General features: G+C 47.3%; 3 protein-coding genes across 14 annotated transcripts in view; 1 reads left to right on the top strand and 2 right to left on the bottom strand.

The window, feature by feature from the left end:
- LOC308569540 (uncharacterized protein) overlaps positions 1-18,022 on the bottom strand; it is a 62,934-nt gene that overhangs the window by 5,149 nt on the left and 39,763 nt on the right. The gene's annotated exons all lie outside the window — the stretch shown is intronic.
- The window catches only part of LOC308569524 (uncharacterized protein), a 44,833-nt gene that overhangs the window by 17,455 nt on the left and 9,356 nt on the right, over positions 1-18,022 (top strand). The window contains exons 3-5 of one of the 12 annotated variants that reach the window (XM_081163537.1): positions 10,059-10,140; positions 10,417-10,487; positions 12,388-12,514. The exons of 5 other annotated variants lie outside the window; for them this stretch is intronic. In XM_081163537.1, coding sequence (XP_081019663.1) covers positions 10,059-10,140; positions 10,417-10,487; positions 12,388-12,514 — 280 coding nt within the window. Of the gene's footprint in view, positions 1-9,388; positions 9,861-10,058; positions 10,141-10,416; positions 10,488-12,387; positions 12,515-16,460; positions 16,534-17,133; positions 17,430-18,022 lie in introns of those variants that run through there. 6 more of the 12 variants (XM_081163540.1, XM_081163534.1, XM_081163536.1 and 3 more) reach the window with 6 other exon arrangements.
- On the bottom strand, positions 295-5,057 carry LOC308569710 (zinc finger and SCAN domain-containing protein 30-like). Its single transcript, XM_081163963.1, has 3 exons — positions 4,685-5,057; positions 842-1,343; positions 295-643 (listed from the first exon to the last, which is right to left on the bottom strand). Exons 2-3 carry the CDS (start codon positions 1,256-1,258, stop codon positions 488-490), a joined length of 573 nt encoding a protein of 190 aa, XP_081020089.1. The 5' UTR covers positions 1,259-1,343; positions 4,685-5,057; the 3' UTR covers positions 295-487.

The following is an 18,022-nucleotide window of genomic DNA, read 5'->3' as shown; positions in this document are numbered from 1 at the left end:
AGGATTAAGATAAAAACAAAGAGGGAAAGAAATTGCTGAATTAACTAACTGAATTGGAATACAAAAAAGGGAGGTGTGAGGAGGTCAGGGAAGCAAGGATATGAATATATGACATGGAAAGATTGATGTGTTTTCTTTTTAAATGTTTTTTATCTTTTTTCTGTATTTTGTATTTTTCTTTTTTTATATTTTTGTCTTTTCTTCTAATCTTTTTATTTATGTAATTTTTTCCTTCGAAAACTTAATAAATATCATTTAAAAAAGAGAGAGAAGGTCTTGCCATTGTCCTTCTGTCAGCTGCAGGACAAAAAGGTAAGTGGGAAGTCTTAGTGCCTGCTTCTCAGAGGTATAAGCAGCGCAGCACCAAACACAGAAGAGCCTTTCTAAAAGCCTCACCTGCTGAGCGAATGTTGATGTTTGTACCCATTTCATATGTTAGTTGTGCAAACATACATCTCCCCTCCTTTGGGGTCTTGGCCCCAAATGATTAAAAGAACCTACAGAATAGTTCCAAAATGAACAGAATGTGACCAAACAGAGAAAAAACTCCTTCCTCCTTACCCAACGGCCTCTCTCTGGTGTCCAACAGAGTCTTCTCTGCCTCAGAGGAATCTTGGCTCCTTTCTGCAAACAGATCCTTTCCCTGAAAGAGAAACAGGGATTCAAAACAGAGAACGGGAAGAAGGATTGGAAAGGAATGGCTGAGGGAAAAACTTTAGGGATATCTAATATGATCCACTTAATGTTTCCAAAAATGGACGGGCCATTAGCAGAGAGTTTGGGGGAACTCTCCCTCCTGTTCAGAGCCCCTTGGGAATATCCAGAGGAAAGTCTCTCTCACCTGCTTTCTCTCTGCCTGCTTCCTCTCCTCTGCCTGACTCAGGAGGAATCCTTCGGCCAGGGCCACCGCCTGGGAACTGGTCTCCGCTCCACATTCCCTCACCCAGCTCTCCATCTCTGGCGGAAGGACAGCTAGAAACTGCTCCAAGATCACTAGGTCCAGCATCTCAGCTTTTGTGTGCCTTTCTGGCTTCAGCCACTGATGGTCAAGGTGGTAGAATCGACCACAAACCTCTCGGGGTCCTTCGGCCTCCTGGTAGCAGAACTGCCTGAACCGCTGGCTCTGCACATCTGAGCGGAGAGTTTCCTCCTCATTCACTATCTTCTGCGCAGAGTTCTCCCAGATTCCACCACTGCTCCCAGTTGGGATGTCATGGCCTCTTCCTGCTTCAGGGCCAGCTGAGTCTTGCTCATCCATTTGGGCTCTCAGGAAGCCTCCAAGAGATCAGAAGGAAGCCCTTGGTCTTCTGCCCAGTTCCATCTGTCCTAAGTAGAGGTAAATCCTGCAAAGCAAATACATATGAAATTGATACACGGTCAGGAGAAAAAAGAGGGTCCCTGACCAAGCATGGGTGAGTTTTGCTGGGAACTAGGGATAAACTACACTGCAGCCCAAACTCTGACCTTTCTTTACAGAAAGAAGACAGAGAAGATGGAAAAGCAGCCAGCATCTTGTCCTCCTGAAAGTTACTACGCAAAATGTGCAGGAAACAGAAATGGAATTTCTGACAGATGGATCAGCCTAGTTGCTCCTGACTTTCAGCGTTTTCAGTCAATGAACGAAGTCAGAACTGTGAATGACAAGTGAGGTTGTACCAAGTGTAATTCCAGCAATTGCAATTCAGAAGCATCCCTATCTCCAACTGAGGAGGACAGAGCAGAGCCATCCTGGCTAAGCGGTCCTAGAAAGCTTTAAAGAGCTCCTCCTGCTTTTAAAGCCCTCTAGCTTGGTGGCCATCCTGCCTCTTGTGGGAGGGAGTTCTGTAGGTTTAACTCTGCACCGCATGAAGAAACGCTTTCTTTTTTCTGCCCTCTGTTGCAGGAATTTATGAATAGGTTGGGGGGGTTGCCCCTCCAGCAGATATCGTACACATGCAGCCCACTACCAAAACCAGCACCAGCACCAGCACTTTTGTGACTTTTGTGACTTGTCCCCACAAAACACTTCATTACAGTTTCTTCCTATCTATTCAAAGGGCCTTTGCTGCACGATACCAAATTCACTGATAAATGCATCTATGTACTGGCTCACTGGGAAAACTTCAGAAATGCATATAGACATGTGAGCTCAGCTACTCAGCAGCCCCTCTGCCTGAGTGATAATCCCTGGCCTCCTGATACCTGAGGGCCAGACAGGTAGCCCTTCCAGAAATAAACCCAGATGAAGACAAAAGGGTGTGATGAACTTGGCTGGGAAACAGGGAAATGTAAAGATCTCTTTTGTTCCACTTGATGGGCGTTTGGTGGAGGGCAAGGGGAACCATGGGGCAGGGTCCATGATGCTCAGATTCCTGCCACCAGACCTCCCCTTTCATGATGTAACCGTGATGTATGAGTGATGTAGTTTGGGGGGGATGTAACATGGGGATTAGCAGCTAATAAAAGTTTGGGGGCTCTTTTGTTCGGGGCTTCCATCTTGTTCCACCTTGTGGTAGATGGGAGTCTTGTCATGACAGTCTTCAATCAAGACCAAGCCTACTGGCTGCGGTTTTGCTCTGGCATTCCTGGCTGGTGTCCTTCGTTTTTTGTCCAAGGGAGCCCTCGGATTTCTCTGTTAACACCTCCATCTTCCAACAGTCCTTATATATTTGCTGCTGTTAAGGGGAAAATATTCTGGGGTGAGGGACTACTCAACAGCCCTGCTTATCGGGGTGCAAGTCCCCCACAGATTCATGCAGTCAGTAGAGGAAGGAAGTTCCAGGCAAGTAATTTGGAGCAAAACAGCTGTCAGTAGACCATGATCTTTATTGTTGCGCAACAGGTCCCCACAGGAGTAAGAACCCCGAGCATGGGGTGACATTGACTTCTAAACCTTTCCCCCAGAGTACACTTTGAGCGGCATTATTGATACATCATCACTACATCACTAGCATGTCACAAATGGGGAGGGGTACACAAGGACACGGGTGGCGCTGTGGTCTAAACCACTGAGCCTAGGGCTTCCTGATCAGAAGGTTGGTGGTTCGAATCCCTGCGATGGGGTGAGCTCCCGTTGCTCAGTCCCTGCCCCTGCCAACCTAGCAGTTCAAAAGCATGTCAAAGTGCAAATAGATAAGTAGGTACCGCTCTGGCGGGAAGGTAAAGGATGTTTCCGTGTGCTGCTCTGGTTCGCCAGATGCAGCTCAGTCACGCTGGCCACATGACCTGGAAGCTGTCTGCAGACAAACACCGGCTCCCTCGGCCTATAGAGCGAGATGAGCGTGCAACCCCAGAGTCGTCCACGACTGGACCTAACAGTCAGGGGTACCTTTACCTTTATAACAAGGGTTACACAAGTTCAACATTAGCTCACTTTATCAGACATCTTTCCCAACACCTCTTAAGTACTGTAATAAAAAATTTTAAGGTCTTATATATATAATAAATGTTCATAAATATACCAACCAAGCGCATACATAGATATGTGGACCACATGTCTGGAGCAGCACAGAAAGACCGCCCTGAAACCATTTTGATGCCCAAACTTAACAAATGTTTTCTCTGCAAAGAGGGAGAGGGTGAGGGAACCTTCCCATTGTCTCAGGAATTGGGAAATCATTTCAAAGAAATGGCCAGACTAAGGCATTATCAGATAACCTGACAGACAGGAAAAACAACAACATTCAAATTTCTGTTGTAGACCGCCTTTTCTGTGATGTAGGTATGATGTTTGTGGGGGGTGGTCTTGGGTTACGCCCCTTCTGTGATGTATGTATGATGTATGGAGGGGTGGTCTTGAGCTCCAGGGCAGGGAATTTAAAATGTCTATATAAGGGCTGGCACACCTTGGTTCTGGGTCCTGCGTGTGAGAGGAGCCCCCTGTTGCAACACCTTCAATAAGGATCAGGCTTACGAGCTGCTTTGCTTCTCAATATTCTCTGGTTGGCCGCTGTTATTTTCTCCTACCAACAGAGAACCCACTTAAGGACTCCATACGGGCTCTTGGAGACCCCATAAGGGAAGAAGTGCAAATTTTGTTTACAACAGTCCCCACCACCGAAAGAACAATAAAACTCTTTCCATCTCCTTGCCCTCAGAGCTTGTTTGGAGATGGGCTTACAGAACACCCAACTTGCTAACCTGCCTCTGGATGTCTCGTGTTGCCCCCCTGGTCACTCCCTGGGTGGGGGGCCATGAATGCGCTCTCACGCTCGGGGAATTATGGTGGGATGCCCTGTTCCTGCTGCCTACGTGACTTCCCGCTTCTCGGTCCATGGAGGGAGGGGGAGCGCAAATTCACCTTTCTTTAAGGGTTAAAATGGCATTGGAACGAGGAGAGTCGATTAAAGTATGGATTTTCCTACGAATTTATAAAGCTAGGTATCTTCCCTGACCTGTCAAGTCGAAAGGATACATTCAGGCATAAATGTGAGATTAATTTGCACGCCTCTATCCTGATCCAAAGAACTACACACCCACCCACTCCGTGGCAAACAGAGTAGGGATCCAAAGTAAGGACAGAGTTGCAGACTTCTTGCAAACTCGCCCCCCCCCCGGCTTTCGTTTTTCAGGAAGGGGGAGAAACCTCTGCTCCCCGATTTTATTTGGGGGGGCTCCACGCATCTGAACAGGCACCCTCCCCCTGTAGCCCTGGGACCCCCCTTCTCCCCAATGTACCCGAAGGGGAAAGAGAGAGGAGACTCACCAGATCCCAGGAGACGCCGCAGAGGCAGCGCTTGCACCGGAGGAAGACAAAATATGCGCATTCCTCCCCTGGCAGCAAGGGGCTTCGGAAGGAGGTGCTTTGCTCTGGACTCTGGAAAACCTGCCTCCTTTCTTCCTTCCCCCTTTAGTAATCCGGCTCAGCTCCTTTTAACCCTTGCAAAGCCGAGCGGAGCAAGCTCACCCCTCGCCCCGTCCCTCTGGAAAGCAGGAGTTCCGGAGGAGCCCCGGGCATCGCGCACAGCCGGAGGAGAGGCTTCATTTGGGGGGGGGGCGTCCTGGCTGGGCTCTGAGCTGCCCCCTCCCTTGGCCAGGAACGGGAGGAGCAGCTGGCAGGGAAAAGGCTCTGCAAGAAGCAGGAGTCGCCTTCCTAGGAGAGGAGGAGGAGGAGGGGTCATCCCGGTGGGTCAACCGATAGTGGGGCTTTCATGCACCTTCCTGTATTTCCCCTTATACTGCCCTGGAGCCCAAGACCACCTCCCACAAACATCATACCTACATCACAGAAAAGGCGGTCTACAACAGAAATTTGAATGTTGTTGTTTTTCCTGCCTTTCAGGTTATCTGATAATGCCTTATCTGATTGCCTTTCCTGGTTGTCTGCCCATTCCTTTGAAATTGTGATTACTAACAACATTCCTTTTTTTTTCACTTCCTCCCTCCTTGCAGAGAAAACATTTGGTCAGCTTGGGAGTTAAAATGGTTTCAGGACTGTCTTCCTGTGCTGCTTCAGACATGTGGGTTATATATTTAAACCGCAGGGTAGGGCAGGGAATTTAAAATGTGTATTTAAGGGCAGTCACACCTTTGTTCTGGGTCCTCCGTGTGAGGGGAGCACCCTGTTGCAACAGCTTCAATAAAGATGAGGAACGGCTAAGGGAGCTGGGCATGTTTAGCCTGGAGAAGAGGAGGTTAAGGGGCGATATGATAGCCATGTTCCAGTGGCGTAGTGTGGGTTCTCAGCACCCGGGGCAAGGCAAGTAATTTGCGCCCCCTAACCCGGGGCAAGGCAAGTAATTTGCGCCCCCTAACCCGTGGATTTTAGCACTCGAGTCTCTTCCGCGCCCCCCCAGATGTTGCGCCAGCTGCAGCAGGCCCCCCTGCACCCCCACGCTATGCCACTGCTCCCACCACAAGTCTTCAGGACAGCCATCCGAAGGCTGGCGCGGGGAGAAGGTCAGTGGGGTTCCTGCTTCCTCGAGGAGGGCCGGCCAAACGCGCCCCCCCAAATGTTGCGCCCGGTGCGGCCGGCACCCCTGGCACCCCCCACGCTACGCCACTGCCATGTTCAAATATATAAAAGGATGTCACATAGAGGAGGGAGAAAGGTTGTTTTCTGCTGCTCCAGAGAAGCGGACACGGAGCAATGGATCCAAACTACAAGAAAGAAGATTCCACCTAAACATGAGGAAGAACTTCCTGACAGTAAGAGCTGTTCGACAGTGGAATTTGCTGCCAAGGAGTGTGGTGGCGTCTCCTACTTTGGAGGTCTTTAAGCAGAGGCTTGACAACCATATGTCAGGAGTGCTCTGATGGTGTTTCCTGCTTGGCAGGGGGTTGGACTCGATGGCCCTTGTGGTCTCTTCCAACTCTATGATTCTATGATTCTATGATTCTATGAAAGATCAAGCTTACTAGCTGCTTTGCTTCTCAATATTCTCTGGTTGGCCTCTGTTATTTTCTCCTACCGATACAGAACTTAAAAAGGACTCTATATTGGCTCTTGTATACCCCATAAGGGAAGAAGTGCATATTTTTGTTTTCACTGGCCCCAAAGGTCGGCCGCGCCCGTGTAAGGATTTCTCATTGTGCAACGGAACGCTCTCCCCCTCTCCTCTCCCTCCCCCCAAATCTGCTCTGGGCGTCCCCCAACCTTTGAGAGCAGATGTGGGGGATACACAAGGCGCACTGGGAGGAAGGAGAGTGAGGCGGGGACACCTCCTTGCACTAGTGCAAATCTTTTTGCTGGCACACTCATTTAGTCAAATTACCACCCACTAGCTTTATTTGAGACGTCACATCACCCTTTCTGCAGATAACTTATTGGTTTTAATACGCAGCAATAAAGACAACAGCCAAGGGCCTCTGAAAAGTAGGAAAAGCATGAAAGCACCACTATCAGCGCAATCCCAGTGAGGGTTGAGCCACTGGGACAGCAAGACGAGGCCAACATTTCCCATCAAAGAAGAGCTGGAAACACTTCCCTTGTCCTGCCCTCACTGACCTCCATCCAAGGGCCTCTGGGCTTCATGGCTGGGCTCTTCTGGCCTGAAGTGCCCCTGAAGTTTGATCTGCTCTCGGTCTGAGAGGGACTTGGCTGTGGTGGAAGGGGCTTCCCCTCTCCCTTTCCAGCAGACGACTATTTCTAAACTCCCCCCAGTTTCCCCATGAGGACTGCAGGAAGAGCCTTCACTCCTACCTTCAGCCATCTCCGCCACCAGGGTGGCAGTTTGCACATTTATTTTGCCTTCTTTGGTTTTGTTATTGTATAACGTTTATGTGGTGGACGTGGTACGAGAGAGTGGGTAGGGAATATTAAGAATAGTAAGCTTTTCCCATGGAGTTCATTGTTTTTTCTGCCTATAGCCTTCCTCTTTAGCTATTTCACACGCTAATCGCTTTATACGTGTTCCTCTTCGCTTTGATTCTCTCCTATCACACAAACATTCCTTTTAATGCTCTGCTTTCCCCATTCTCATTCTCACACGTTTTCTTTCTGAGTTTATAAACGGTCGCCATTTTTATGCTGTGATTTCAATACACATCTCAAATCCGCTTTGCTTGTGATCTTGGTTCTCCTGCACCTTTCTGGTTCCACACGCCTTGACTTCCAGGATCAAACCCAGAAGTGAGTCTTGAAGAACATAAGGGCTGGGAACACCCCCTGCCTGGAATGGTGGAGACACGGCCAGTTCCTATGCAGCGCAAGGGACCAGGGGCCCAACTTGGTCGAAGGCATGTTTTTACTTGAACCAACCCTTTGCTCAGGGCCAGCAGCACGGGAATATTACTTTGTTTTTAACAAAGCGTAAGAACATTGGAGCCCACTTCCTGCGCGGGGGGTGGACTCTACTTCCCTGGAGGTTTTTAAGCAGAGGTTGGAAAACGCACAGAAAAGCTCAAGATACATGTTGATCTGCCCACACGTAGTTGTTATCCCTGAGAAACATAGAAAATAACAGGATATATTTATCTGAAAGTCTTCAAACTTACACGACCCTTTAAAAATTAGCTGATGAAGGTGAATACATTGAAACAGGGCCCTGTCCTGGTTTCTGATCCATAATTGACTTCTGCTCTATGATTGAAACTGAGTCTCCATCTGCAGGCTGATAAATTATAAGGATCAACATTATTGTCGAGTGAGAAAGAGAAAATCTTTGTAACGAATTATTGTTATACATATCTTTATTGGTTTGCGTTTGTAATCTCTGTTAGAATCTGTACTCTCTACTTGAGTTTGTAATCCTTGTCAGAATACATACTTTTGAATGGATTAGTTTTTGTTACAACTGACTATTGACTTGTGAGTAGGGGCCACTCCCACTATTGAAATTTACATCGGCCTGAGTTCTTGGTGTGCTTTTTTCTCAGCTGAGATTCCTGCATTGCAGGGGTTGGACTGGATGACCCTTGGGGTCCCTTCCTGAGGAGACTGATGAGCTTTTGCAGCCAGAAGTCAAAGGCTCCTCCACACCAAAGGAAGGCGTTGTCCATCCTCGCAAGGACATGCATAGGAATAGATCGATGCTCTACAGCAGAGCTTTTGTTTCATTGTTATTTAAATAGCAGAGAGGACGATCCCCTCCTCCTCCTCTTCCCCTCTCCCATTCCCTGGTTCTAGCAAGGGGCTTGCTGCTTCTTGCAAAGCCTTTCCCCTGTTCCTGGCCAAGGGAGGAAGCAGCTCAGGACCCACCCCGGCCAGGAGGGTCCCCCCAAAACAAAGCCTCTCCTCCGGGTGCGCGCAATGCGCGGGGCTCCCTCCGCCTGGACTCCTGCTTCGGAGAAAGGAGCGAGGCGGGAGCTCGGTGCGCTCGGCTGAGCTGGATTCCCGGAGAGACCCCGAAGAAGGGCGGGAGGAGGGCAGAGCAAAAGCCCCATCCTGCCAAGGGAGCCCGGCTTTCGTCTCTCTCTGCAAGTGCTGCCTTGGTGAGTCTCCTCTCTCTTCCCGCTTTGGGTTCAATGGGGAGAAGGGGGCCCAGGACTGCAGGGGAGGGTGCATTGGGGGGCTGTTCAGATCATGCATGGGGGGACCCCCAAGTCAATGAGACATTGCACACACCTTTGTAAACCAAGAAATCTTTAATGTATATCAAGAGATATAGGGAGAGGGAGAGCAACTCTTAGGCCTCCAGGGTTGGGACCCGCAATCCGGCCTAGTGTTCAAATTAAACCCAGTAAGAATGATTCGCTTGACAATAACAGTTCTGATTCATTCCTTGGCTGAAAATACTGAAAGAAAGGAGCAGCCAGGCAGATTCATCATCCTGCCTGGACATTTTGCAGGGCAACTTTCCTTCTATGAGGACTGGAGGCTTACTTCTCCTTCCTTTTCTTTGCTCCTATCTTGAAGAAGGCTGAGAGGCTGGGCTGTGATGAATTCTTAGCAAGACTCATCCACGCTTGCTCAGAGAACTTTGTTCTTCCTGTGGCCATGTATCTTTGTAGGATTTGCAGACGCCTCTGCTTAGGACAGACAAACAAGGGCTTCCTTCTAATATCTTGGAGGCTTCCTGAGAGCCCAGATGGATGAGCAAGAATCAGCTGGTCCTGAAGCAGGAAGAGGCCATGCCATCAAAACTGGGAGCAGTGAGGGATTCTGGGAAAGCTCCATGCAGAAGATCCTGGGTGAGGAGGACACCCTCCACTCTGATATGAAGAGCCAGCAGTTCAGGCAGTTGTGCCACCAGGAGACTGATGGACCCCGAGAGGTTTGTGGTCGATTCTACCACTTTGACCATCAGTGGCTGAAGCCAGAAAGGCACACGAAAGCTGAGATGCTGGACCTGGTGATCTTGGAGCAGTTCCTGACTGTCCTTCCGCTGGAGATGGAGAGCTGGGTGAGGGAATGTGGAGCAGAGACCAGTTCCCAGGCGGTGGCCCTGGCCGAAGGTTTCCTCCTGAGTCAGGCAGAGGAGAGGAAGCAGGCAGAGCAGCAGGTGAGAGAGACTTTCCTCTGAATACTCCCAAGGGGCTCCAAACAGGAGAGAGAGTATCTCCAAAATGCTCTCTTAATGGTCCATCTTTTTTGGAGGGGGAGCAGCCTAGGAATGATATCAGATACCCCTAAAATTTCCCTCTGTTATTCCTTTTGTAATCCTGCTCCCCATTCTCTGTTTTGAATCTTCCTCTATCAGGGAAAGGATCTGTTTGCAGAAATGGGCCTGGACTCCCCTGAGACAGAGAAGACTCTGTTGGTCACCAGAGAGAGGCCACTGGGTAAGGAGGAAGGAGCTTTTTCTCTGTTTGGTCACATTCTGTGGATTTGGAAACTAATCGGTGGGTTCCTTTGCTCTTTGGGGGGGAAGACATTTGGGGCCAAGAGCCCAGAAAAGGAGAGATGTATTTTTGCAGAACTAAATTATGGGTACAAACACTGAAATGCATTCCGCAGGGGAGACCTTTTCTGAAGCCCATCTTCAGTGAGAGAGGCACCGTTTCTCCTCTCAGAGAAGCATCAACTCATGACTTCCCACTTCCCTTTGTCTCTCACAGGTGACACATTGACACTGGCAAGATCTCCTCATGGTGGTGAAGGAGAAGCAGGGGCTGTGGAACCAGACCAGGTAGGAAGAAGGAGCCTTGTGGGCAAAGAGGGGAAGCCAGGCTGCCTTTCGGCCTGAAGAAATCTCTCTCCTCCTCCCTTGGGCTTTTGCCAAAGCTGCTGTCAAGAAGGGCTGAAACTGCCATTCTGAGAATAATGCACAGCAGCCTCACCTCACCTCGCCTTCTGAATAGCGCTAGCATTATTTATCAATCACTATATTTTATTCTAATTGTTGAATGCTGATATGGGCTTTGAAGCCGTCAAGAAACCATACAAAACCGTTGTCAGGATTCAGCTAAGCGGCTCCATCAGTTGCACAATGGCTTCCCTGCTTTCCTCCCAGGGTCCCCTTGAAGTTGGCTTTAGGGCATCAGGAAAGTCTCTTCTCCGCCCAGAACAGCGCACGGGAGAGTAGAGGCAGAGAGGAATCCTTGTGCAGATGGAATGGTTTGAAGACCACCATGTGGAGTTCCACCTGTTCACACCTAGATTAAAACAACACAATAATTGATAGGCAGGAAACAAGAGAGCAATAGGAATGTAGACTTGGAGAGTTGGAAGGGATCCCAAGGGTCATCTAGTCCAACCTTCTGCAATGCAATCATTTCAACAAAATGAAATAACATGACAGATGCCCATCCAAGCTCTGCTTAACAACCTCCAAGGAAGGACAACCCATCACCTTCTGAGGGAGTCGGTTCCTCTACTGAATAGTTCTTACCTGCAGGAAGTTCTTCCTCATGTTTAGCATAATAATAATAATAATAATTTATTATTTGTACCCTGCCCATCTGGCTGGGTTTCTCCAGCCACTCTAGGCGGCTTCCAACAAAGATTAAAAATTCATTAAAATGTCACACATTAAAAACTTCCCTGAACATGTAGCTTTTTTCTTGTAACTTGGATCCATTGGTTTGGTCCTATTGTGCAGAACAGCAGAAAAGAGGCTTCCTCCATCTTGTTCCCTCTTCCCTCTTGTTCCTTGATCCACCTTCCACGTGACAGACATTTACATATTTGCAGATGGTTATCATATCTCCTCTCAGTCTCCTTTTTTCCTGGCTAAACAAATAAAGCTCCTTCAAGCGTTCCTCATAAGCCTTGGTTTTCAGACACCACCACCCCCCTGCACACATTCCAATTCCAGCTTGTCAATCTCGTTCTTAAATTATGGTGCTCATAACTGCACAAAGGATTCCAGGTGTGGTCTGACCAGGGCAGAACGGAGCAGGACTGTTACTTTCCTTGATCTGGACACTAGATTTCCGTTGGATGCAGCCTAGAATGCTATTAGCTTTTTTCCCTCCTGCATCACACAGTCATCTCATGTTAAGCTCGTGGTCTACTAAGACCAGTGCTTTTCTTCTGGGGGGACGCAGGGGGGCGCATACCCCTAAACACTTTGTGGATCTAAGTTTGGCCTCATTGAGGGGCAGTATTTCAACATGAGTAGGAAAATGAGAGTACCCTTAAACATTTTTAAAGAAAGAAAGGACTGACTAATACCCCCTAGATCCTTTTCATAGGTACTACTGGTAAGCCAGATTTCCCCCATCTTATATTTCACAGAATCATAGAATTGTAGAGCTACTAATCCACAAGTTACCTTATCCAGCCCGTATGTTATCAGCTTCACCACAAAAGTACCATGGAGGACACTGTCAAAAGTCTTATTAAAATCAAGATATACCACATCCACAGCATCCCCCTGATCCACCAAGATTGTAATTATGTCAAAAAAAGAAATGAGATTTGTCTGGCAAGTCTTGTTTTTGAGAAACCCATGCTATATCTTAGTAATCACAGCATCCTTTTCTAAGTGCTCCCAGACTGTTTAATCATCTGCTCTAGGACTTTTCCCTGTGTGGAAGATAATCTTTATTGTGTCTAAAAGGAATATGCTTTTCTTTTTCTTGTAGGGTTCAGTTTGCTTTGAAGATGTAGCTGTTCGTTTCACAGAAGAGGAGTGGGTGTTGCTGGATCCTGACCAGAGAGCTTTGCATAAGGAAGTCATGGAGGAGAATCATGGGATCATGGACTCTCTTGGTAAGGCCTCCTGTTGGACCACAATATCTGTTTTGAAATTCTTTACATATCTGTACATGATGAACCTCCAATATTTTGATGTACTTCCTACAGCGTCTGGGATTCTAACACCCTCCCCCGCTACAGCTCAGCTTGAATGGAGTGCTATCTACTCTTTCCTACTTTGAATATTCTTCTTCCATTGATGCCTTTTTAAACCATGATCAGGCTGGTGTGAACTGGCAAGGCTTTTTAAAATCTTGGTTTTGAGTTTGAGTAGCCTCTGTCAGGTTATTTGATTTTGCTTGTTTCCATTTTTGTTTGACCAAAGAGATGAATGACATTGGAGGTGGTGCAGATTCCATGATTGTGCTAAACAAAATCCATTGGAGAAAAGAGTCTGGCTTTTCAAATCTCAGGTTCCCATATTTTGAATTTGCATTTCTTCTTGAAACTAGAATCAGTTTCTCTCTTTGTTGCAGGTGGTGATGAATTGGAAAATAAGAATAAGGGAGAGCACGACAAAATCCACATAGAGGAGAAGTCATTTAAATATCCGGGACATGGGAATTTCAGCCAGAGCTCACACTCCACTTCCAATCTAAGAAATCTCTTGGGGAAGAAACTCTATCAGTATTCGGAATGTGGAAAGAACTTCTGTCAGAAATCCAACCTCACTTCTCATCAAATAACTCACAAAAGGGAGAAACCATTTCAGTGCCAAGAATGTGGAAAGAGCTTCAGTCAGACGAAAAGTCTCACTTCCCATCAAAGAATTCATACAGGAGAGAAACCATATCACTGCTTAGAATGTGGAAAGAGTTTCATTTGGAAGAAAAGACTCACTTCCCATCAAAGAATCCATACTGGGGAGAAACCATATCAGTGCCTGGCTTGTGGAAAGAGCTTCAGAAACAGGGCCCATTTCACAGTCCATCAAAGAATTCATACAGGGGAGAAACCATTCCAGTGTTTGGAATGTGGAAAGAGCTTCAGTCGAAAAGATAGTCTCACTTCCCATCAAATAATTCATACCAGGGAGAAACCATCTCAGTGCTTGGAATGTGGAAAAAGCTTCAGTCGGAAGGATGGTCTCAGGTCCCATCAAAGAATTCATACAGGAGAGAAACCATATCAGTGCTTGGAATGTGGAAAGACTTTCAGTCAAAGGTCTGCTCTCACTTCCCATCAAATAACTCACAGTGGGGAGAAACCTTATCAGTGCACGGAATGTGGAAAAAGCTTCAGTCGGAAGGATGGTCTCATTTCCCATCAAAGAATTCATACAGGAGAGAAACCATATCATTGCTGGGAGTGTGGAAAGAGGTTCAATTGGAAGAAAATGTTAACTTCCCACCAAAGAATTCATACAGGAGAAAATCCATATCCGTGCTTAGAATGTGGAAAAAGCTTCGGCCGGAAGGATAGTCTCACTTCACATCAAAGGATTCATACAGGGGAGAAACCGTATCAGTGCTTGGAATGTGGAAAGAGCTTCATTCAGAGTTCCAATCTCACTTCCCATCAAATGACTCACAGTGGCGAGAAACCATTTAAATGCTCAGAATGTGGGAAAAGCTTCAATTCCAAGAGACGTCTTGCTTCCCATCAAAGAATCCATATGGGGGAGAAACCATATCCGTGCCTGGAATGTGGAAAGGGCTTCAGCCGTCATGCCAATCTAATGTTCCATCAGAGAACTCACAGCGGAGAGAATCAAAGGAGTGTAGAGTTGAAGGGACTCTGCGGATCATCTAGTCCCTCCCCCTTGAATGCTGGAATCTCCACTATGACAGATAGTTATTCAACCTCTGCTTCAAAAACTCAAAGGAAGGAGAACCCACCACCTTCTGATGGAGTCCATTACATAGCTGAATACATCTTACCTGCAGAAAGGCCTTTCTGATATTTAGTATTCTATTTTCTTGTAACTTGAATCCATTGGTTTGGGTCCTACCATTCAGAGCAGGAGAAAACAGGCTTTTTCCATGTTCCATGTGACAGCCTATTAGATATTTGAAGATGGACATCATATATCTCTTCTCAGTCTCCTTTTGTAGGCCAAGCATATCCCGATCCCTCAACTGTGCCTTACAAGGCTTGGTTTCCAGACTCTTGATCGCCTTGGTTCCTCTCCTCTGCGCATGTTCCAGATTGTCCATATCTTCTCAAATCGTGGGTGCCCCAAACTGGATACAGGACTCTAGGTGTCCTGTGAAGGCAGAATAGAGCAGTTCAATTACTATAAAACCAAAGACGCGTCAGCTGAGATTCTCACCAAGCCTCTACCAAGAGGCAGTTTTGAGAATCTTTGAGTCTAGTTGGGATTCTGGGTGGTTTGTTCTATTGTGTATCTAGTTTTTGTATTTACCTGAGGAGTTTCTGAAAAAGATTCAGCCAAATATCACAGGCAAGCTTCAGGCAGGTTATTGCATGGAGAGGAGAGGGAGAGAATATTCTGTGGCACAAGGGAGAAGTCCCTGTGATTAGGCAGGGGCTGCCGACCTTGTGGACCAGTGAGCACATTTCCAGATGCTTAGATAGTGGGTGTGAATTTTATTTTTTTCCAGTATTTTAGCTTTTTGTATGTTCTAAAGCATGGTTGTAGATTTTTTTTTATTTTCTTGTTTTATCTTTTTGTTTATCTTGAGATTGTTGTGTTTTTTTACAAGCAGGCAGGGTATATTTCATGAAATAAATAAAAGTAAAAAATATATATATTTTGAATTTTGAGAGAGTGCTGGGGGTTGACAGGAAAGAGGCTTATAGCAACAAAATAAATAATGGGACTATATAATGAGGATGTGAAAATGGGAAGAGTACAATTTTAACTAAGTTAAAGATTTTGATATTAAAATATATTAGAGCAGGCAGGAAAAGTTAAGATGTAAAAAAACCCAGAAGAGAAAGTTGAGGGAAATAAGGGGGGATTTGGGAATTGTATTTTTTATATATATTTGATATGAAATTTTAATGTTTAAAATGCAAAATCGAATAAAAAATATTTTTTTTTTGAAAAGGAAAGTGGGCTTATAGCTCTGTTGTGGAGCAGAAAACCTACATATGATGTGAAAAAAAGCCTTAGCAGGAGCAAACACTTTAGATCAGGGGGGCCCAAACTTTTTTCAAATGAGGGCCAACCAAAGTTGTTGAGCTTTTTAGGATTTTACCCCCCGGGACATATATTGCCACAGGCTGGATTAAATCGACTGGTGGGTCGGAGATATCCTGGCACCCACAGAGAATTTCCTGGGTGAGCCTGTGAGCTCTGAGCATTCTCCATCCCACCCCCATCCTCTTCTACTGTTATTTCAGATTCAGTAAAGTAAATAAAGAAATTGATCAACAAATACTCATAGGATTTCAACAGGTTGAAAGCAGCCTAAGGATGAACATGATCATTAAACGGATTGTTCCAAAAAATACCCATCTGTCCATGAACCTGTTACTGTACTTAGATTTATACTGTTGGGTGTTTTTTTGGGGGGGGGGGAGTGTCTTCTCCTTTGGCGATCACTCCTAGCAGAGTAAGATTGTCTTCCATGAACACGGTCTCAACACTGAATCTCAACTGTGAGACCAGAAACACCCCTAAGCCCTGGGAATTAATAGTTGGTCTGGTTTTGATTATTTGGGATGTGAAAGGAGAAATGCCAGCTGCAGATTCTAGCAAGGGGTTCCCTGCTTCTTGCAGAGCCCTTTCCCCTTCCAGCTGCTGCTCCTCCTGTTTCTGGCCAAGGGAGGGGGCAGCTCAGAGCCCAGCCAGGAGGGTCGTCCCCCAAAAAATGAAGCCCCTCCTCCGAGTGTGCGCAATGCACAGATCTGCTTTGGAGAGAGGAGGCGCAGAGAAGGGTGAGCTTGGTGACCTCGGATTTGCAAGGGTTAAAAGGAGCAGAGCTGGCTTCCTAGAGAGGAGAGGAAATTCGGTTCCGGGTGGAGGGGGGGCCAAGTCCTCCAGCGCATCAGTCCCTCCCCCCCAAGTCCTCCCTGAAAGGGGAGCCGGCTGGGTCTTGGGCTTTCCTCCTGTGCAAGCGCCTCCGGTGAGTCCCTTCTCTCTTCCCCCTTTGGGTGCATTGGGGAGAAAGGGGGTCCGAGGGATGCATGGGGGGGCGGCTGTTCAGGTCATGCATGGGGGGCATCCAAGTCCAAGAGCAGGTGGTCCTGCCCCCCCCCCTTTCCTCTCTGCAGATCCAGGCTGGGAGGAGTCTGCGGCTCTGTCCTTCCTTTGTATCGCTGCGCTGCTGGCCACTTTGCATCTTTGGATCAGGAGAAAAAGCGTGCAAATATTTATGGATCAGTCACGTTGCTTAACAGAGGCTGATGCAGCCAGACGGAGGCAGCCAGACATGAAATATAAGCAAGAAATAAAGGCGAAAATCTGAGCTAGGCGGTCAGGTGGGAGGGCAGAGAAAAGAAAGTGCTTTTTCATGCGGCGCAGAGTTTAACCTGTGGAACTCCCTCCTGCAGGAGCCTAGATGGCTTTAAAAAGGGGATGGAGGAGGAGAGGGCGATGGGGGGCTCCTAGCCCCCTCCTCAGTCGGGGGCAGGGATGCTTCTGAATCCCAGTTGCCGGGAAACCACAGGCAGATGCTCTTGGACTCGGATCCTGCTGGTGGGCTTCCTAGAAGAAGACTCCTCGGCCCCTGTAAGAACAGGAGGGGGAACTCAGTAGGGGCCCCTTTGGCCTGATCCTGCAGGTCTTGTCTTCAGTTCTGATGCTGAGTTCCTTCAGATGCAAGCAAATCCTCTGTTTTCCTTCAGTTAGAAGTATAGGCCCCCCGCAAAATTCACCAGAAGGGGTGTGATCCAGACTCTTGGATGATACATGTGTCCCTGTTCAGACATGCAGCCTCTCAGGCGCCCAGAGGATCTTCTGAGATGGAACAGGAAGCCCTGCTGAGAAGCCCTGGAGGTCTCACCACTCAATGATTCCAAGGTAGCAGAAGAGGCCCTGTGGGGAAGGAAGCAAAGTGGGGTGGGGTTGGGGGTGAAAGAGGCAGCCCCCCTAAGAGTTACTGGGAGACCCTCTCCCACCAGCTTCTTCTGCCTGGTCTCTAATTCCCAGAGTCCCCAGGCAAAATGAATGAAGTCTTAAAAAACTCTTAATGGGGTATCTCCTAGGAACTCTCAGCATCCTTAACAAACTACAGTTCGCAGGATTCTTTGGAGGAAGCCAGGGCTCTTTAAAGGGGTCTGATCCTGCAGTGCAGATGGAGTGTAGGTCTCTCTGTTGCATTTTCCCTTCCCTTATGGAATAACCTTTTTATTGGCTTTTATAACAAGGATCAGAGGAGTAATAAATGATACAAATAGACGGAGTCTTTTGGCTTCATTTGTAGATCACAAAAATAGAATAATAAATTTGCAGGCCAATCCACAACATCTGGTGCATTATAGGTGGTCGGTGCATGAGTTCCTGGGTCATGAATGGGTTTAAACAAAGCCAGAAAAAAGGCAAACAAGAGAGAGCAGAGTTAACAGTCCACAACACATGGCCAAATTCCTAGTCAGGACCCCTTGTTGAATGAG

The sequence above is a fragment of the Podarcis bocagei genome (genome assembly GCF_964188305.1).
Source record: "Podarcis bocagei genome assembly, chromosome: 12".
NCBI lineage: Eukaryota > Metazoa > Chordata > Lepidosauria > Squamata > Lacertidae > Podarcis > Podarcis bocagei.
This window is presented reverse-complemented; position numbering and strand designations above follow the sequence as displayed.